The sequence below is a fragment of the Homalodisca vitripennis genome, chromosome 3 (assembly GCF_021130785.1).
Source record: "Homalodisca vitripennis isolate AUS2020 chromosome 3, UT_GWSS_2.1, whole genome shotgun sequence".
Lineage (NCBI taxonomy): Eukaryota > Metazoa > Arthropoda > Insecta > Hemiptera > Cicadellidae > Homalodisca > Homalodisca vitripennis.
The window spans coordinates 14112211-14134580 of record NC_060209.1 but is presented as its reverse complement, the minus strand read 5'-3'; the positions used below and the strand labels follow the sequence as shown (position 1 = coordinate 14134580).

The following is a 22370-nucleotide window of genomic DNA, read 5'->3' as shown; positions in this document are numbered from 1 at the left end:
ACATGTTTGGAAACCCAGCAGGGATCACTTCTGGCTATACCATCCAGTTGAAGTACCACTGGGCACAGCAAAAACGTTTTGTGTCTTAAATCTGGGCAACCTTATGGATATCTCAGGAGCGGCACATCACTAACCGCAAATTTGAGATTCTGGGGTGCAAGGGCAATTCGATAGGTATACTGCGGGAGATGACTGTTGGAGTTGGTGAGGTTCATTCCCTAAGTATCAGAGGTTCTCCATAGGTTCAAAATCGGGTTTGATTGATTCAGATTCTGGTCCCCTTCTTCCGGGGGAACATGACTTTGAGATTAGTGCCCTACTTCCTCATGGATCTCGATAGGAGGTGGCTCCTAACCTTACCCATCCTGAATATCCTGCCACTTCGGAAGCAACACTAAAGTCCTTATGGGACTAAGTAAATAAGCTTCTTGTCCTAAGAGCAAAAAGAGTTTGTCTTGATGCTGAATCCTCAACTCACCCTGAGGAAGAACTGTTTGTTGATCGGGTCCAAGGTGACTCTCTGGGTGATGAGGTATTGGGTCTGACCCTCCTCCAGGTCAATGTTGGGGTATGTCTGGGGTATGCTGAGAGGTTTATAGCTGGAGGGAGAGTACTGGTTCTGCACCTCCGTCAGGGGTTTGAACCACCCTGCTAGCTCCCTCTGTTGATACAACGACAGCGCTGGGTTGTGTCTAATACCTGCTATCTTGTTATTCTCTATCGTTGAACCTGAAATATTTATCATCTGTTACTACTTTGATCTTATTATTTAAAACACTATATCTACATTTCAATAGAAGTTCTTATTGTATGAATTCAAAATCATACAAAGCAATTTTGGATCCAGCAAAAGCAAGAAAAACCTTGAGTTACCAAGGATGGATTTGTACTAAATCATAGATTGCTCAAAAACCAAAATGGTGTAGTTAACCCAACCCTTTCTCCAGCATGACAAAACAAAAAAAAATCTGGTTTCCTTGGAAAGCCTTTTCTTTACAATCAATCGTTTTGAAATAAACTATTCACTTCTAACTGAAGGTCTGTGTAGTTTCTCAAGTGTTACATTACTTGAGAAATTATTTTCACACCATTTTTATTTTATAAATTTTTTTAGTGGGCTGAATTAAAATATTAGGCTTCTATTAACACGTTACCATCGACATCTTATTTCCGGACTTTTTTATTTGTTGTAAAATTTTCAATAATAATATAAAAAAACCATAAACATTTTTTTACGTTAAACATATAAGTATAACGAGAAAAGTACACAATTATTTTTTTCAATGTTTCTTCGTGTACCCCCAAGGGGTACCTAAAAAATTAATTTACCTTAAAAATTAGCAATTGTGCGCGCGATGGAGTTCAGGATAAAAGTAACAAAACATCATACCAGGAAAACAATAAAAAGGCAGTAAGGAAATGCATAGCAACCGATAGGGTACAAGTCGTCTTAAAAGTGTTAACAATAGAAAGAATATATACTCTATAAGCAATCACAATAACCTTCATAAGGGGTAAACTCTACACATTATTTGTCACAATCTGGTTACCAAAATTTCCAAAAACCTTTTCAAATTCAAATGCCATGTAAAAATCAAACAATCCAATAATAAATATCCACCTGTAATCTTGAGGCCAAGTTGCTTGAACGCTACTCCACTGCCGCGGTTGTTGCTGAACTCGGAGTTGCGCACTATATTGGTAGTGCCGCTATAGATGTCTGCGTACACAACTCCCAGCCCATCCTGTACGTTATCTACCACCCGGACACTGTCGAAGCTGTGGTGGTACAGATCCACTTGTACAGCTAAAACATTGATAACATACTTTGTTACGTGATAATTTTCAAAACTTGTAAAACTAGACAGTAAATATTTATTGTTAAATTATTCATTTTATTAAGGAGCAGACTTTTCAGAAACCCACTAAGGAGAATGCTGCAATAAAAGCCGTTCAATTAAATCACAACTAAATTTTTTTATAGATACACAATTTTAAAAGCAATTTTTCTGTGAAAGTCTAACATACTATGTAATAGTAGTAATTGTACAGATTACAGTTAATGAAGTATTACTAGATGAATTATATTAATCAAGTTTATACTATTAGTGTAATCTATTGGTTTTTAAAACGTTACAAAACCAAGTGACACATATATTTTTTGTAGTCAGTGTTAAATTCTCTTTTAATTTATTGCCAATTCAATACTTAATGTTTAATATAACATTATAATTTTAATACAATTTCTTAGATACATAAAATACTTCTGTGACTACAAGACTACATATCGTTCAGAAAGTAGGTTGCTTTAATAAATAAAAAACTGCACGTCATTTTTACAACATTTTTATTATATACATTTGAAAGAACAAATCTTAAACTATTTTTCAACATACATTTCACTTATCACATCTAGGTACAAGCTTTTCAATAACCATTGAATAAAATTCTGCTGCCAGTGCACGCTACCAATCTCGGTGGTTTTCATAACAATGTCATGGGACCTATTTTGTTTAACATTGACATAAGAAACCCGTGTTTCATCACCAGTGATTATGTGGTTAAGAAATGTGTCACCATCTTCATGGTATCATTCTTTTTGTTTTTAGTTAATGAGTCAGATTATGGTTACCAATCAGGCATAAAATTTACAATACCCAAGTTTCTCTGTCACAATTTTATACAATATAGTTCTTGATATGTGTTGAAAATTCTTTACAAGATTATGAAAATTAAAATTTATTTGAAATAAACAGTTTTGTAAATAATTCTTTTTTATATTTAACAGTAAATACAATAGTTTTAAGGAAAATGCCTTGTATTATACTTTTTTTGCTTTTATCTTTTATAATTTAGTTCTAATAAAAATTAGCTTTGAACTTAAAGAAACAACATTTTTGTACTTGTCTTGGTGTTGTAGGAAATTTAATTTAAGATTTATTAGTGGCGTGCGAAGGGTTAATTAAATCTCACTGGCCAAAGTTCTGAATTCTCTAATCATGAACAGAAATATTACTTCCTTTGAATCACAAGAATAAAAGTGGACCAAAGATGGAACCTTTTGGTGTATTCTAGTTACTTAAATACGTCTTACCAGGTTTGAATTCATTTGTGGTATAATCGAGTAAGCCAGCCTTCTCCACGGTGATGTACTGCAAGTCTGTCCGCTCTGCCAGAACTCCCAACCTGACACCTGCCCAGTGAGGTTCATAGCACCGCAGTCCCACATCTTGGTTGTGGTCGCAGGAGTTCTCTATGTGGGGCAGTCGCTCGGCTCGACACTCTGTGATGTCGTGGTCTTCTTCCGTGCACCGCACATTGCTGTTTACATAACAGGATGTAGCTGACAGTCAAATATATACTGTCTAACTCACAGGTACTTCCATAATTAAACAAGATTTTAAGAGTGAGAATCTTGGAGCATTGGAAAAAGTTTAATTAACTATCACTGGTAAATTAATAAAAATATTTTTCAATATTAATTTTATTATTGCAAGGCCTTTCAGAACCAATGATTCCATCATCAGGCACTTCACAAAAGTGAAGTTTTGATTTTAAAGTTGCTTGATGATGGAATCATTGATTCCGAAAGGCCTTGCAATAATAAAATTAATATTGAAAAATATTTTTTATAATTTACCAGTGATAGTAAATTAAGATTTTAAGAATTCAAAAATTATGAGTAAACTTAAATTTTCAATTATGGAACTTAATATTTATTGCTACATATACAAACTTACAACAACAAAAAATTAGTGAATGAATAAATTTATTTCCTCCACTGGTTTACATTTTTACACAAAGTAATATAAAGTTTCCTGGAAATAACCTAAGCCATTTCTTCCAGTATTGATAGCTGTATCCATTGTACTAGCATTCTTATCAGTCGCACTTTTACCTACTGATAGCATGGCTCACTGCGGCACTGGTCAAGCCTTACCTTACTACAGCTTAATCCTACGCCTAAACAAGCATTCATTATAATAAAATAAAACAATAATCCTAGAACTAAAGAATTAAATATTTTAACGCTTTTGAAAACTAACCTATCTAAACTGTATGCTATAATTTCAAACATGTTATGTCTACATTACATGTTTTGTAATGTCAAACCTTTATTAAGTAGAATCAGAATCAGAAGAATCTTTATTCAGTTGTTACACATGGTATACATGAAGGGAATCACATGATTGAGAAAGTAACTGGTTAAGTTTACTAAATATACTTTACATTAGTATCTAACTAAATCTAATACAATATAATTTTAACGATAGTATAAACTATTGTGAAATGTATAAAATTGAGAAAAGGAGTACAACGGCAGGTCAGTCAGGTAGGTTTTAAGTTTATTTCTTAAATAATTTATCATTTTCTATTAATTTTATATTGCTTGGCAGCAAATAAAAAAAGTTAGCTCCACTGTATATTGGTTTTTTTACAGAAAAAATGTAAGTCACATTGAGCTACTGCCATATTATTTTTGTTCCTTGTATTATAACTGTGGTTTTCACCACTTTTGCCTAAGCTATGAGCACGATTTTTCACTGACATTATAATTTCATATACATGCTATATATTATATGCACTGTAAACTGCCATGATACCCAGATATTTAATTTAGATAAAAAGGTGTTAATATTTTGGGTTTGTTTCAATTCAATTGGCAATAAGTTAAAAAAAAAACCTAGGTGCTAAGAATACAAAAGAATTCTTAAAAAAACGTTTTATTAACCTTTGCCCTTCTAACATTCCCTATTGATAAACTACGTGTTAAGTATCCAACACTACAACACTACACGAAAGGATTTGTTATATAAATAAACTGTCATTCTGTTTTAAGGATGTTGCAGTAAAATTGCAAGTTGACTTGAAGTAACTAACACTATAATTTTGCTTAGTATGTACTTTATTATTCTCAGTTTCCTGATTAATCAACTTAAAACTCTGCTCTCTGATTTGTACTCACCTCATTATAATCCTCTCTGACGTACCAGCCTCCGGTATGTCTGCCCGCTCTATAAACCAATCATCAGGGTTCAGTACCAGCCCTAACTGATGACAGACCAAAGCAGCATCCAGCATCGTCCAGCCGTAGTCACAAACTGTCCCCCACTCTTCTCCAATACGCACCTGGACAAAACTTGGATTAGAGGCAGAGCAAACTTTTGTTTTCTTTTAATTTAAGAAAGACAGAAAACCTTAACATTTTTTTAAAAGGAGAGGCTGATCCCCTTTTAATCCTTATTCTGTCCGTTCTCATGGGCCACTGGCCTGTGCGAGGATCTTATCAAACAGAATAAAGGGGAGTGTAAATACAGTACAAGGTCGATGGTACTGATAAAAAGTGTTTCGGTCACAGACAGGATTTGAACCTGCGCTATCTCTAACTCAGACCCAAAGTCCAACATCTTAGACCGGTCGACCATCGGCACTCCCAATGTGTTCACAATTTATTCTAGATCTATTTTACGTCTGATCTATTCTATACCTGGAGCCGGCCCTCGTGCTCAGTGCGGCCTCCCAACAGTCTGATAGGGACAGTAGGGGCGGGGGGCAGTGGAGCCTCTGTCTCAACCTCTGTAGCAGGAGGTTCCATCACAGCCTCCTCCCTCAGCGTCAACAAGATGTCGTTCACCTTACGCCCTCTGGCCTCTAGGCGTCCAGCCACCATCATGCCCACTCCTGGCGGAAACCTGCGTCAGACAATAACCAACTGCTAAATAACTAAATAAGCACTGTTACATTCAAGAAAGCTACTTCAGTCAAGATGTAAAGCACATTTTTAATTAGTCATACACTCATTGTGTTCTCAGAATACAAATCCGTAGTTAGCAGCGTGTGGAGCCATATTGTTTAACCCTTCGCACACTACTAATAAAGTCATTTCCTATAACACCAAGAGAAGTAAAAACATTTTGTTTCTTTATGTTCAAAGCTAATTTTCATCATAGCTAAATTATAAAAGGTAAAAGAAAAAAGTATAAAACAAGGCATTTTACTTTAAATTAGCGTATTTATTTATAAAAATAAAAAAGAACTATTTACAAATGTATTTATTTCAAATAAATTTTAATTTCATTGTAAAATGTTTAATTTTATTTTACTATAAAACAAGATAAATATTTCAAACTAATCACGACACTACTACATAATGAAGAATAATAACAAGATAATAAAAGTAGACGCACAGGCGAGCGCACACTCGTGACGACTGAGAAAGCATTAGTTTACGCTACGGATATGTTTGATTATGACTCTGTAGAAGACACGCAGGTGGTTGGAGTTAGAAAAAGGGCGCTCCCGTTCCCCCTGCCGCAGAGTGAAGGTCGTTTATAAATACTTCCTTGGCAACTGTGATAAGCACAGAGCATGCACCCGAGCATTTCAAAAGTCTTGTGAACTAAAAAACTCTCCAAGAGACATAATCTATATCAGATATAACTGTGAATTACTGTGATATAGCTCAACTCTTTTTGTGTGATTGAGTAATACACTCAGATAGATACCTTAGATTGTTTTATAATAGGATAGATTGATCAGTTTATGATCTTTAGAATCAATAGCTTTAATCTTCAGTCTATGTCTTGCGTGCTACATTAATTTCACAATGTTTTGCCAAGATACTGACTTATTGATCACTAATATTGATTGACAAAGTTTGGAATTGGATTTGAACTTAAAATTTCAAGATATTAGCACAACTCAATTTGAGTTTTAAGTATATCTCTTGTATTCAATGTTCTGGTATATTTCCCAAATTCCGTACTTTTCAAGGACACTCTGTAATCTTAAAAGTATCAGAAACTACAGCAGACCTTGGCCGGAATCCTACCTTAGGACGACTCCAGGTTGCAGAGTGAGAATGCCTCCAGGTCGAATGTTGATGTCCCTCAGGACCCTGTACTCCCCAGGGCGAAGACTCTCCCTCCCATCCACCTCCCCTCCCACAGCATCTGTTCCCTCTATGTGGAACTGGGGCACAAACAGTGGATTCTGCATGATGGTGCTTGCACCGGGGTTGCTGGAGTGGAGCAGGTAAGGCATGTATATGATCTTCGCCAGATTGTACCGGTCTTTCCTGCAATCATGCATAAAAATTGTATTATGTAACTGACCAGTAATATGTTTTGTATAGACCTAGTAAGTTCTAACTGTTTTGTGAATAATATGAGAAAAGAGAAGAAAAAGATTCATTTGAACCAATAAAAAGTCAGTACAATAATAATACTGTACGGTACCGAAAAAGTGCAAAAACAATTTTGTTATACAGTAGAAATCCGAATGTCCGAGTTCTGATTATCCAAACCACCAGGTTAATCAAAGCCATTAAAAAACTTAATCCTTCTTTAGAAAGTGAGTACAAAATTGAAGATACTACGTTTTATTTTATATGCGGTGACACGGAACACTGTGATGTGCATTTTCTTGGCTCTAAGGCCATTTTTAGTTCGAGCAATAATGGTACGGAGCTAGAAGACGCCTGCCTACTGATAACAGCTAGGTAGTAAGTTATTTTATTTATAGTACAAATAAACCATTTTTATTAATTAACATTAGGTTTTTCTGTAAATTAGGATAACTTAGGGCAACCTCTGTATTATCCAAGTAATTCGTATCTGAGGTAGTTCTAGTCACATTTAACTTAGTTCATAGGTTCTACTGTAATAGATTTATTTGAAAAAATTGGAGGAAAGAGTAAACTTATTTAAATTCTTTGATTGCTAATATAACTTTGTGTCAGGAATATTTACTCTTTTGAGACTGGTATATAAACATCCCTTTGGAATTTAAAAAAATATTATCTAAATTAATTTATAGATATGTGTTTTATATATACCTCTGAGAAATATGATTTATTAACGGTTTTATTCTATGCAATAACAAGCGCAGATTAAAGAGCTATAGCTCACCTGTGGAATACTCTTTCAAAGATTCGCTCCTCGATGGATGAGCCCAGCCAGTTGTAGGTACAGTTGATCACCTGACTCTGGTCCTGCAGATGAGAGCCTAGCTCATAAGCGGACTCAGGGTTCTGCAGAATGTTGCGGAAGACTACCACATTTGCTGATGAGACGACAAGAACTGCCGCCACTCGACTACGAGGTGTCAGTCTTGCCTCTTCTGCTCCATCTGCGAAATAGAGGACAAAATGACTTAGACATGTTTCCTTATTTCCAGATGACTTAGTAACCCAGCAAAGAAGATCTGTATGTCCTGTTGAAATTATACCTGACACTATTGTGTACAAAAGTCTTTATATAAACAACTAACTTTGAGTAAAAGCATTTGTTTGAGTTAAATTTCATTTTAGATTGATGAGTCAATTGTCAAGAAATAATAATCTTAAAAATTAATATTGCGGAAAAACTTAAATAATCTAAGATTAAGTCCTAGATTAAAATGTTTGATCTATCATGTGATAACCAATAAAAATACACCTTTAACCACTTTTGTATTTTTTTTATTGGTGTAATGTACATTTCGAATTCAAAGAATCCATCTTCAGGTACTTGCAGAGGTTAATTAAATAAATGAAGTAAATAAATAATTAGACCAAATTGATATATGTTTAACCTTGGAGGCTATAATTTATATAGTTTTAAAGTCCATCAAATAATACATTTTTTGTTAAGTTTTGTTATAGCAATAAAAAATACAAAAGTGTTCAAAGGTGTATTCTTATTAGTTATATTAAACACTCTTCGAGGCTACATTTCTAATATCATGTGATGATACCTTTCAACACTTATTAAAAATTATTTTTCTATTTGTGCTGAACGAGAGAAATCATTAAAGAAATACTTTTAAACTTCATTTTCATAAAGTAGATGTTTCAGTTTTTCAGTACCCATACCTAAAACTATTAGTTTGTATGTAAATCCAGATTGCAAAATATCTTTTAAGCGCATTTTCATTTTGAATGTTCATTTTAAACTTACATTTATTCATACATACTTGTAGAACCAAGTTTTAAAATAACATATAAAATGTAACATACCATCAAAAGGTTCCCGTATCCTATTCCTCTTGATAAAGTTCCAAGTGAAGAGGATGCTGTGGACTTCACTGTAAGGGGACAATCCGATGTTCACTACATAGATTCCGCTGTTGTCCACAAATTCATTGTTCCTGATTGCAAACCGGCTGGGCATAACTTCCAGTTCCTCCACTGGATCGTTCTTGATCAGGATACCACCATAGACATGACCACTAAGTCTATTGAATTCTATGACTCCATCCATATTCACTGCCGGCCGAATCTTGATACCAAGCCGCTTGTTCTGGGAGAACGTATTGTGTCCGATTTGAACCCTCGTTGATGGAACATCTTTCTTCCAACAAGATTTCACCTAAAAAGTTTGTTGTCTCACATAATTTCAAAAAGATTTTACAAAACCTAATTATTTATTTCCATAGAGTTTTAAAAAGTTTGCTTCAATTGAAGCATATTGACTAACCTCTATAGCAGTGTTGAGACTGAGGTTGAAAGAGTTGCCTGTGATGTTGACGATGGAGTCTCCACAGAAGTTACCAACTAAGAGCCCGGTCTCTAGGTTCCGGAACAGTTCACTGTACGCAACGTTTGTCTCCTGTTTGAACGCCTTATATTCTGGCTCTCTAGTGTCATTTATCCTGTAATAGAATTAAAATCGTTTGAGTATGGATTCCAAAGATGTATAAGCTTTCTTATGCCCAAATTCATACAGTTTGAATTAACCCACAGTACTGAAAAAAAATTGTTACCAGACAGCCAATCCGAAGCCCTTGTTGGAGGAGAAAGAAGACCTGGTGACATTGACCACACCTCCTGTATAACTGACGTTCACTCCATCTCCAACATTGAAGGCGATTCTAGAATCGGAGATATTAACAAATCCCACACCTCGTAGCACATGAATCCCTGAGGAAGAAAAAGAGAGCTTTAATTAAGTAATATGAGTCAACAACAAAGCAATCTTAACAGTCATTCAATATTCTGGTACTTTGGGATTATACCGACCACACCCATACATGAATCGTTATTTCACATTTTGCTTCTACTAATTACTAGATTAGCGTTAGAACAATATTTCGTCAATATAAAACAGGAATTGTCTTATCGCAAACCCCTCCCCATCCTCCGACAGAGGTCAAAGTCGAGCGGTCTAGTAGATAACGTGATTGCAGAGTCTCGCCGCCCGTTCAGCTGGTGCGTCGCTTTGTTGTACTTCCATGTTTTACCCCTACATTTCTCCAAACACCAAAATTCAACAAAAACAAACATTACCAAACAAAAACTAAACTCTTTATTGAAAAAAACACTCAAAACTTGTTTTTATTCTTGATCACACTCCGCCACCTAAAATGCGAGTGCCTCCGGCCATCAGCACGGGCTTCGGCTGCCCCTCGCTGTTGTCAGCGAAAGAAAAACATCCCTCGAGATAGTACCTATCAGTAAAATATCAAATTCTAGAGGGGCTGATCAGAAATATAAATTGAATGGTAATGGAAAGGCAATTATGTACCGTGCAAAAAACTTAAATAATCATGTGATGCCGCCTTCCTACCGTAATCGGGATTCTCGAGAAAGATAAGATAACAGCGACAACAATACCGATCACAATACCTGGAAATGCTTGTAAGTTTGTAATTTTGTAATTAAAGAGTTGGTTTTTCGTTCTATCATGTTTGTTTCTATAAATTTATATTTTTGTGTTCTTCATACTGGTGTGGTCGGTATAATCCCAAAGTACCAATATTCTTTTATTTAATCCAATAAATGATGATGGCAAAAAAGCTTTAGTTCACTTCTATGCTTAATATTCTTTTGTTGTTAATTTTAGACGATGTTGATATTGAAACAACAATATAATTTTTCTACTAACAATAACTTACTGATAAATATAGAAATCGAGGTTAAGTAGAAGAGAGATACTACATTCCTAAATCGTCTCTAAATTAAAGGTATAATTCTATATTTTTTCACTTCATTTCACTTTGTCTCTTGTATGAAGTAAAGGCTAGATACCTGCTACATGGTTGTTGTTGGAGACTGCTGTATGTGAAAGATGGAACTGACTCCGGAAACCTTCCACCAGCACTCCTCTTCCATTGTTGTCCTCGACCATAGAATCCACAATTTTTAGGTCATACCATTTTCCTAGAATAAGTATTCCATTAAGTACAGTATTCAAGTACTTGGTAATTAATTAGCCAAAGATTAGACAAATGAAAGAAATTAAGAGTTCTTTGATGTAGGGCAGGAAGGGCATGCATTTGTTTTGTACTTTGTGGGAGAACACATTATTAGCAATATATACTTTTTCCTTTTCCTGTAAAGTATTTATATACTACGAGGTAATTTGGAAAGTAAGGTCTGATTCGCGTTAACCAGACAAACAGTAAGCGAGCAGCGAAATGCGCATGCGCCCTGACTCCCGGCATGCATTGCGCGCAGAACAACTCCATTTCAGTGAAATCGTTGTAGTCTGCTGTTGTCTGTGCATTTTTAAAATGTTTAAAAACTATTGAACATTCCCGCTGACTGTGAAATTACTGTCTGTGATACGGTTTTTGACAGCAAGGAACGTTCAGCAGCGGATATTCATCGACAGATAAGTGAAGTGTACGGTCCAAATGCAATGAGTGACAACTAAGTGCGGAAGTGGGTGAGTAGGTTTTAAAGATGGACGGGAAAATGTCCATGACGAACCACGATCAGGTCGGCCGTCAGTGATCACAAAAGATTTGGTGAAAGCCGTTGATGAAAAAATTCGTGAAGATCAGCGATTTACTATTTCTCCATTAGCAATAGAATTTCCAAAACGTGAGCACATTGTTTAAAATTTTGGATTTTCGCAAATTGTGCTCACGTTGTGTTCCCAGGCTGCTTACTGAGGAACACAAAAAAGAAGAATGGGGTATTGCTCTTGAATTTTTGATCCAATATCATCAGGAAGGTGATAGATAACCTTTTAGACCACATTGTGACGGTGGTGACGAGACATGGGTTTCCCACATAACCCCAGAAACGAAACGCCAGTCCGATGGAAGTGGCGTCACTCGACGTTACCGGTTTAAAGTGGTTAACAAGACTGGTTATCATCGCAGGCGGCCGGCCGACTTCTATTACACCGGCATTCAAAAACAAATAAAACAAGTTTTTTGAAAAAATCTGTTGTGGTTTTTTTAAAATAAAAAAAAACGGACCTTACTTTCCGAATTACCTCTCGTTACAATATAAATCTGTTTCTATTTAATGAGTAAATACCCTGTTCATCCCTAAATTTTACGTTCCCTATATACACCATTCTAACTCCAACCATGAAGAATGCATTTCTTTATAGTTCAATACAATACAAAGTTTTTTTTTATTTTAAAGAGGCCAACATTTTAAACGTAATGTTTCATATACCGGAGCCTCAAATCAGGCTTAGCCTTTGACACCCTAAAACTTTCTCATCTAACTGTAAAATTATGTGAAATATAGTGATAATCTTTTAGTTTTTATTATATGCTGTATTCTTCAATTTTAAAGAAATATTTATGTTAACTTTTTTATAAATAGATGATTTTGGACATTTAGTCTAGACATTGTTACAATAATGTACAATAATCCAATCTTTTGATATATTAAGAATTAAGACTCTATCTTTGTACTGTGTTGGAGCGGGAAAATAAATTTTTTTCTTTCTTTCTTTTGTGATATGAATCTTTATTTTTAAAGGACAATCTGTTAATAAAGGACAAACACAGAAATGGAGATGTTTGTTTATGTGAAGATTCCTAAATTACTGTGAAATGATAATGGAAGAAAACAATCAGAAAATGAGCAACAAACAGTTGGTTTTATCGGCTTTGTTTGTAAACAGGTCAAATTACGACATTTGGAATATTTGCGGGGGGAATTGGCAGACTGTGACGTCAATGAATCGGCAGACTGTGACGTCAGTGAATCACATGTTGTCGGAATTGAGATTTATTTAATAACGAAGAAATTTATTGAACTTTATTTGGGAAAAGATTTGATTAATTAAAATGAAGTAAACATAACCAAATTCGTGTTTTACAAAAACATTAAATAGAATTACGCAGAAAAGCCAATTGTGGTATGAATGACTTGTATATTGATGACGTCATAAAGGCACATGTTGCTAAAAATTTAAATAAAAAGCTTTGAAAAAATAATAAAAAGAAAATAGAAATACTTAAATTGATTAATTATAGTAAACGTAATAAATTTCGACAATTATAAAAAAAAAAAAAAGAATTAAATTAAATTTATTCGTGAAGAACGCTGATTTGAACGAGAGAGGGGATGAGTATTGTTTTGAGAGTCGGTATCCGTCGTTTTATACGGAGATTCGTTCTTCTACCACCAGACTCGAAGCAAGGAGGTTGTGTTAGTTCTCCTGGGATAGTAATGATCTGTTGTATAGTATATTGAAATTTAATCAAGGATGGGATATTGTTTAGACTTTTAAAATTTATCAAAGCACTGCAAGGTGAGTGAAATTATAATATGTGTTGAGAGTGTGACATTTAATAAATTAATCTCGTGGTCACTTCGTTTGACTTTCTTTAAATATCCCTTTTATAAAAAGTGTGGAGTGATGTTAAATTTTGTAATCATTACTTAACATATTTTGGAACCTGACATACACACAGACTTGTCTCTGGTGATAACACCAGAGACGTTCAAATCTAATAATTTTTGAGTAATACCGAGGGAATACAGCTAGCATTGGGCAAGATGGCGACTGATACCATGATGAGGAACATGGTACAAACAACGTGCCACTAGTGACAAGGGGCGTACAACTAACATGGTGAGTCAATAACTCTTAAAGAACTGACTTTCAGCAAATTATCGCAACCAAAGTGAAGGTGACACACAGCAAATTGGCGTTTATAACCTGGGACTCTCATCAAATTGACATCCACTTCAAATTTACATTCATCAATTGGCGCTGCAAACCGGGGGACATACAACATGTTTCATGACAATGTTTTACCACACACCGTGCCTTACTTGTGAAACAGCAGATTGTAAAGTACAAAATGACAACTATGGAGCACTCTTCACAATCTTCTAATCTGGTACAACAGATTTTAAATCATTTCATTAAATTAAAAAATTAAATTGAAAGAAGAAGAAAATAGTGCTGACTCAGATAAGGTGATGTAAAATATGATGATCCAACTGAAGAAGCTTTCGAAAAATGGAGACAGGAGTGATTTTAATAGTTGTATGCAAGATGGAACAAGTGTGGAATAATGTAAGGAAGAGTGTGCTTTGAAGAAAATTAAGGTAAAATCATTACTTATTTTTAATAAATTTTAAGTGAGCACCCCCAAGAACATTTTGACTCTACCTAGTATTTGTAATCAAACATTTGATTTCTACTGCCTTAACGTTCTTGCATTAAAAATTGGATAGCAGAAAAATTTTTGTGGTTGATGGTTTTAGAAATTATAAAAAATTGGAGTAAACATTCAGTGCAAGGCTAGTCAACATAATAGCATTAGTGTTCAGCTGATAACTAAAGAAACAAGTACACTTACACGGAGTGCTAACTGTAGAGTTACAACAACATTAGATCAAAATCTTATTAACTTTCAGGACTCCACATGAACTTCAACAAAGATTTGAAAGCTTTGTGTAAGTGTAAAACAAAACACTAAAGAACTCACGAGATCCTGTGATAATCCTGATCAGAGTCTCAGTCTGTGTGTTGGGTTCAGCGGTGAAGACAAGGAACATCTTGTTGCGGGAGGTGGTGATGCTCTGGGGTCGGGTGGTGTTTCGGAAGTTGATGGAGCCCAGCAGGAGGCTGGAGGAGCTGCTTCCATCGTAGACCTGGAGAGTGGTGCTGTCGTTGCGGTCGGTCACAGTGGACAAGAACTGGATGGTCAGTACTTGCTCACTGTTGGTCGAGAAAGTCTGCAAGGGAACCCAAAATTTAGTTGGAAGAGTCAATTGGAAAAAAATAATATCTGAAACTAGTGAAACTAGAAAATAGTTTTCAGCCTTTTTCAGTTTGATGTTTTCCTACATTTTTCTAACTTAGCTCTTTTACCCAGCAGGGATCACTTCTGGCTGGTTTATACCTTCCAGTTGAACCTACCACTGGGCACAGCGCAAACCAATGTGTGGATTAAATCTGAGCAACCTTATGGATGTCCAGGAATGGTATATCACTAACCGCAAATGTCGAGACTCTGGGGTGCAAGGGTAATTCGATAGGTCTAGTCTACTGTGGGAGATGACTGTTAGAGTTAGTAGGGTTCGTTCCCTAACTATCAGAGGTTCTTGCTAGTCTCAACAAGGGTGTGCCACCCCATGCCTGCTTTGACTGGAGATGCTGGTTCAGAGTTGGCATCCCCTTCTTCCAGGGGGACATGACTTTAAGATTAGTGGCCTAATTCTTCCTCATGGATCTCAATAGGAGGCGGCCCCTAGTCCCTAACCTCACCCATTCTGAATATCCTGTCACTCCGGAAGCAGGATTAAGGTTCTTATAGGACTAAGTGCAATTTATAAACTTCTTGTCCTAAGAGAACAAGAACAACGTAGCTCTTGCCCATAAGCCACTACTGGAACTTTTAGATTTTATTATATTATTCCATCCTATATTGTCATTCATTTTAGAGTACATTTCCACCCTTATTAAGTTTACTTTTGATACCTTGATTCGTCTAAACCCGCAATCCTTAAGAAATGATTAGTCATTACACTATTGGTCTATTCGTTTAAATCAAGTGCCATGTGATGCATTAGCACTGAAAGATAAAAGATTAGTTGGGAAAACTTCTCCTTTCATTAAACCTGGCCATCAACCCATATCTCGCTGATCCCCTCCTCCCCTCCACCGACCTCCAGGATACTCTTGATCGTTCATAGGAGTTTTACACAAGTAGTGATAATAGTAGTAAATAATCTGGCTTTGCTCCTTTTAACAATATATTAAGGAAACTTAACTCAGTAATCAAATACATTTTTAAATTTTATTAAAAATAAGTATTATCATTTTAAACGAAATATAAAATTAATATTTCAGGGCCGTAATTTAATGCTAAAGTGGCACTTCCAATAAATTATTTATTTCAATAAAATTGAACATTTTTAATCTTTATATACAACAATATTAGGTGTATTTACTTAATTAAAACAATTCTTTAAGTTGATGGTCTTCATCATTGGTAACAGTATATTAACATAGGTTATTCAAATTAGAAGAAAAATTAAAGACATAAGAGCATACCTTGTAGCACTCCTTCTTGACAGGACTGTATGCACTCTGAGCCAATGAGATCTTGACCGGATAGATCATGGAAAACGTGGTTGAGAACGTACAGAAGTCAAAGATGCTGTCTCGTTGGAAATGCTGCTTGTCATGGTGAACGTACTTCACACCGTCTGCTCCGTTCTCCATTATCCTTGAGCCACTCAATAACACTCCTCCGATTGAGCTGTTCACATAAATTCCATAGCCTGGAAAAGAGTTAACAGGTTGAAGATTACTATTTAAGGCCAAGAATACCCACAAGTAGTTTTGAAAAGTTATATCAATTTATTATAATTTTAACCAAGTGGACAGAGAGAAAGATTATTGTAACAAAACTATAACTATGATTTACCTCTGTTGTTGCTGACTGTACAATTCTGTAGCGTTATTGGAGCATCGGGATCGGAGAAGTTGAATCCATTGTAGGCAGAATGGTTAACAGTGACAGAGTACAGTCTGGGTGGTATACCCTCCACTTCCACCGCAGAACTAGCATTGTAATCTCTCCCTGAGCCTGCATGCCTGAGAACAGAATTATGGTGAGATCATCGGCCATCAACAACTCATCTTCTCAGTTTCCTATAAACGGGTAACTCAACTGATATATTATTGTCCCATTTGTTTTGTGTTTAAATTTAATGCTGATCTGTCTGTAAAATACAACATATTCAAAAAACAAAATATAACAATCTCGTAGAAAATACAACTTAAATTCTTAAGTCTTAAAATTAAATATTGATATAGGCAAATTTAAATAAAACACAGAGATGCTTGTATTGGTGTATGCATGTCTAGATTAACCCATAAGATCAATATTAAACCTGTAATACTTTTAGACTCTAAATTTTGTTCTAGAATGATGACATCTCATTTTAAAAGTATACATTATCATCAGGATCCAAACTTTTTTATTTATTTGAGAAAAAATCTCGAAGTTTGTTCGTACATTTCAACCATAATTCTATGATCTAAAACAAGAGTTAAAAGTATTAAGTTCTTATAGGGTAAAACTCATTTCACTAAAGTCGCTTTACAAGACTTTTCACCAACTTCTCATCTGCTACTCTCCTGAGAAGTGGAAGAGCTGATAATAAATAAATAAGTTTTTCGAGGCCTTTGAGGATATCTAGAATATCACTTCTATACATTTAATCATACAAAATTATTAAACTAATAACTTTTGCAACGCTCTGCAAGGAACTTGAATATTTTGGCAAAGACAGTAGAGTATTAGTGCTGCCTACTCACAGGATGTCCACAAAGGCCAGCTCTGACTCAGACATGGAGAGGCGCAGAGAGTTTGCCAGTGTGAAGGCCTCATAGTGTCTGGCGCGTTGGAACTTGACCCCTCTCCAGTGCTGCACTATGCTGGACGATGTCTCGTGGTAAGGCAGGCACTGAAGACCCAAGTCCGGATGGTAGTCTGCAACATCAGGAGAACATAATAATTTCATGCCACCAACTGGTTTCATCAGTAGCTCATTCTGTTCAACTTAAATTCATTGTTTTATTTGTAGTAGATCTTTGTTGATCAAATTCCATTAATGCCCCAAAATATTACACTTGATACAAAACTATATACAGTGGAGTCCCGCTAATCCGAACACGTGTAATCCGAACGTCGGTTAATCCGAACAGGTCCAGGAGGAATTATTTATAACGATAATGAACAGTTATAGGAACTAATTACTTAAAAAATGAAAATGGGTGCATCATTTCGTACATAAACAAAGAAAACTTTAATTAAATAGACATACAGTATTTTATTAAGACAAATTGTGTACGGTACAGTACATAAATAATGAAGTTAAATACAGTACCAAATTGAAACTTATAGGTTAAGTATGAGTTAAATTACTGTATTAAGAAGTGAAATCAAACAAAAATTGGACGTACAGTACTGATATTATTATTGAGTACAATATTAATTGTTAAAAGACATAAATTCAGTTATTGTCTTCTGTCGCATTAATGAGAGTCTATTGGATGACGCGTAGTTTCGTACAACTATTGAACGCGTGGACCCGTACAATACCCAGTACGCTCACATTGCTTAACAATAGAACTCTCACAATAAATACGGTAAATGTGCTTAGTATTCGCAAACACGTTTATTTCTCAAGAAATACAATGCAACAGTCAGACAACATGTTTTAATAAACAATGTTGATAATTCTATAACAAAATAGACCCATTCTCGAGTTTAAAACCGTATTTTTCTGTAATTCTGGCTAATCCGAACAATCACATAATCCGAATAGGGCTCGGTCCCAATTAGGTCGGATTAACGGGACTCTACTGTATACAAATACAAAACTGAATAAACGGCAGCTCTCAATGTGGACCTTGTCTTGTCACAGTAAATCTGTTCTTAATCAATTATTTATTATTTAATTGAAATAATTTTGGTGTCATTAGATTAGTGATAAAATTCTCAAAAAAACTGTTATTTTTATATTTTTTGAAAAAATTGCTGGTTATTAAGATATTCAAAGTTTAAAAGTTTTAATGGCCACCATTTTGAAAATGCTCAAGATAATTTCATTATATTTTTTTCAGTGGTTGGTCTTGTTATCATAAACATCTGAAACACATTTTGTATAATTTAGTTTATTATTTCTTAAGATATTCATTTTTTTACAAAAAATAAAAAAACACATACAGACAGACAGATGGGAAACTAAGCATCAGAGACCCATGTTCATATGGTGAAATATGTTTGTCGACCTGAGCAATAATGTGGTATACCTTTGTCCAGAGAGTTAGAGGACACCCTGTATTTATTTTTATATTTTTGTTGCAAGAGAGGGCGTTGAGGCCACACTTCTGCCACAGGAGCCACCAATCGTATAAACGGCTCTGAGTTGAATTAGCCTATAGGTAGATTTGGGATTTAAAGTATGTTTAGACAAAATATAATCTACCTTAAAACGCATTTTGAAGGTTGCGTATTATATTCTTGTCAGGTTATCGCAACTTTCTCAGGATTGTTTTACCACACATAAAACAATGATAAAAACATGGAGCAATATATAAATGCTGGTAACATTTCAAAATAGTCTTTATTATCCATAAACCACTTCAAACTTGGCTTTGAAATTGACACTAATAACATGATACAGACATCTTGGAAACACAACAAACTTTCCCCTATACAAAACAACCCCTGCTCTGAACCAATTAGTTCATACAGTCCAAAACTATATGAAGATTTCCATCTTTAAAAATAGAAGTGGCTATAATTCTGAAATTACATCATAAAGTAAGGTCCCCAAAACAACATCCACAAAATATCAAAAACAAATACCTCGCCTTAAACTATAACACGTATTGCAATCCTGTGACAAATATTTAGTCTTGCGTTTTTAAGCATTGTCCAATTCTATTCAAAAATTCATACATGTATTTATAAACTTGTTTCTTAGTTAAATCTTTGGAAATTTTCTTATCTCATTAGCTGAAGAGACTGTAGAACAACTTTCCTTGGATTTTAAGATGTATGATTTGTTCCTAAACCTTAGAGGGTAAATTCATGAGGGTTTATGGATTTAACACCAACACTGTGGGGCTGTACTTATTACGAAAGATTTGAGTGACTAACTAGATGAAGTAATGAGTCTACCGCAGTCAATTTGTTAAAGTATTGAAACAAGTGATTAGTTATGGATGATACTTCTACTGAGGGGCCGAGTTTAATGAGACGGACAGAGGTCTCTGACTAGAGCTGCTGTAACTAATCTACAGCAGATGTTATAAATTAATGATATACAAAAAAATGCCGGAAACCCACCACAAACACCAGACCCCAGTTGCCTGCTTCTCCAATCACACTCCTGGAGGGAAGCCTCGGTGCCCCGACAGCCAGGGGCCTCCAACAGAAGCCGAGGATGAGTGGGCCCTGTACGGCGGTCGTACCAGCCGGCCCATGCCCCACCTTGCCACCCTAGTTGGCGACAAGCTACTTCCATGTCTGCCCTGGTCCAGCTGTAACAACACACAAGTATAAATCAGCACCATTACTAAGTTCCCAGCAGGGATAACTTCTGGCTGGTTTACACCTTCCAGTTGAACCTACCACTGGACACAGCAAAAACTTATTATGTCACTTAAATTTGGGCAACCCTATGGATGTCCAGGAATGGCACATCACTAACTGCAAATGTCGAGATTCTGAGGTACAAGGGCAATTCGGTAGGTCTAGTCTACTGTGGGAGATGACTGTTGGAGTTGGTAGGTTTTGTTCCCTAAGTATCAGAGGTTCTTGCTAGCTTCAACAAGGGTGTGCCACCCCTGCCTGCTTTGACTGGAGAGGCTGGTTCAGAGCTTGCTTCCCCTTCTTCCGGGGGAACATGACTTTGAGATTAGTGCCCTAATTCTTCCTCATGGATCTCGATAGGAGGTGGCCCCTACCTTCAACCTTACCCATCCTGAATATCCTGTCACTCCGGAAGAAGCGCTAAGGTTCTTATAGGACTAAGTGCAATTTATAAGCTTCTTGACCTAAGAGAACAAAAAAAGTTACCCTTCATATACCCCCATATTTACCATTGTTCTAGGCACATATTACCTTCTTTAGTAATATTTTAGCTAGAATCAAACATTATTATGAAAGCACTTTCTGATTTCAATTACGTTGCGTCTTCAGTTGTGTATTATATGCAGCCTTATACATTTTCAAATGATAAATAATAAATAGAACTTGGAAAAACTAGATTTTAAATCTGTAAAATTTGTTTAAATTTCCTGAAACTCACTTGCGACTGTTGGAGCAGACGTCACGCCAAAGCCCATTGTGCAGCACCTGTAACCTGCCTGAGAGTGGAGAGGGACCATCCACTAGGCGCAAGTCTGGCCGAGGCAACAGTCTCTCTGGCTCCGATGCACTCCGCAACACTATCCTCTCCTCCTGACTGCCCTGCAAAATTAGAGCAACTGTTTACTAAGAGTACTGGTATTTAGTTTAAAAAATCTCGTTAGAGATTTGGCAACATAGTAAGTCGGTGAACAGTATCTCACACATGTCTGAACATGCCACATCTATGGCAGTTGGACAGCTACTTTACTAGCACTGTTTCATATGTAGCAGGCAAAACACATTTGGGAAATTGGCTTTTAGACGGTTAGTTTCAAAACAAGTAAATAAACAATTTGACAAAAGAACAACAACATTACGATTTCAGTAAATTCGCATTCAATTCTTTTTACTTTTTACCTCAGCATATTCGATAAACATTTTTGAATCTCCTGTTGAACGGTATTTATCATACTGTTTATAAAAAGAAAACATATTTAACAATTTATTAATTGTAAAATTATTGATATTACCATCTACATTACTCCAATAAAGGTACTTTGGTATTATACGCAGACCACCATTATACTATGGCCTCTATCTACTACTCGTTATTATGGGATATACGTAGATAATAGATATGTATTATAAATATTAAAAGTTAAAGATAATCTTTACGAGCGCTCTTGTGATCATCTGAGCTTGAATTTAGGTACTGACTAGAGGGATGTTTTTCTTCTTTGCCAGAAGTGCAGGGTGTCTCCGAAGGCACCACTGAAGCCCACACTGACAGTCAATGGCATTTCCGATTGCAGATCACGTTGGATGATCTGCCACATAATCTGATGTCGGGAAAGTACTGATCAGAAAAAGACCTCGCCATCAATGTAGGCTTTATAGGTGCCCCGCACTTCCAGAGAAAAAACATCCCCTGTCTATTTGATTTACACGTAGACTGAAAAAAACGTAGGTATGAACAAAACTACTGTATGTATGTTTAGTTACGGTAACAACTGATGGTGTTTGTTTATTGTAACAGGATGATGAAACTATTAGCAATCATCAAACGCAAGAGTGTTAGGTGTGGGGAGTAAAGGCTGAAATCATATGGACCATTCACAACAAACAGACTATTTTTTGTAAGGGCTGCTTTAGCATGTTATACAAATTGTATATGACTCAATGTTGGAAATTTTAGCGAATATAGATTTAACAAAAATTTCCTAAAGAATGTGCTGATGAGTTGCTAAAAAATCATATTCTCCACAATATACCCGATTTGTTTATTCTGTGTTTTCATTTTTAGCCTA

General features: G+C 35.6%; 1 protein-coding gene across 2 annotated transcripts in view; it reads right to left on the bottom strand.

The window, feature by feature from the left end:
• LOC124356600 (protein bark beetle) overlaps positions 1 to 22370 on the bottom strand; it is a 131666-nt gene that overhangs the window by 54477 nt on the left and 54819 nt on the right. For both annotated transcript variants that reach the window (XM_046807698.1, XM_046807699.1), the window contains exons 2-18: positions 21023 to 21183; positions 20059 to 20252; positions 17517 to 17691; positions 16621 to 16790; positions 16245 to 16474; positions 14674 to 14923; positions 11009 to 11140; positions 9745 to 9901; positions 9459 to 9633; positions 8999 to 9350; positions 7911 to 8130; positions 6833 to 7078; positions 5489 to 5693; positions 4967 to 5130; positions 3095 to 3321; positions 1622 to 1807; positions 479 to 729 (exon numbers count right to left, since the gene is read on the bottom strand). In XM_046807698.1, the coding sequence (XP_046663654.1) occupies positions 479 to 729; positions 1622 to 1807; positions 3095 to 3321; positions 4967 to 5130; positions 5489 to 5693; positions 6833 to 7078; positions 7911 to 8130; positions 8999 to 9350; positions 9459 to 9633; positions 9745 to 9901; positions 11009 to 11140; positions 14674 to 14923; positions 16245 to 16474; positions 16621 to 16790; positions 17517 to 17691; positions 20059 to 20252; positions 21023 to 21183 (3495 nt within the window). The remainder of the gene's footprint in view (positions 1 to 478; positions 730 to 1621; positions 1808 to 3094; positions 3322 to 4966; positions 5131 to 5488; positions 5694 to 6832; positions 7079 to 7910; positions 8131 to 8998; positions 9351 to 9458; positions 9634 to 9744; positions 9902 to 11008; positions 11141 to 14673; positions 14924 to 16244; positions 16475 to 16620; positions 16791 to 17516; positions 17692 to 20058; positions 20253 to 21022; positions 21184 to 22370) is intronic.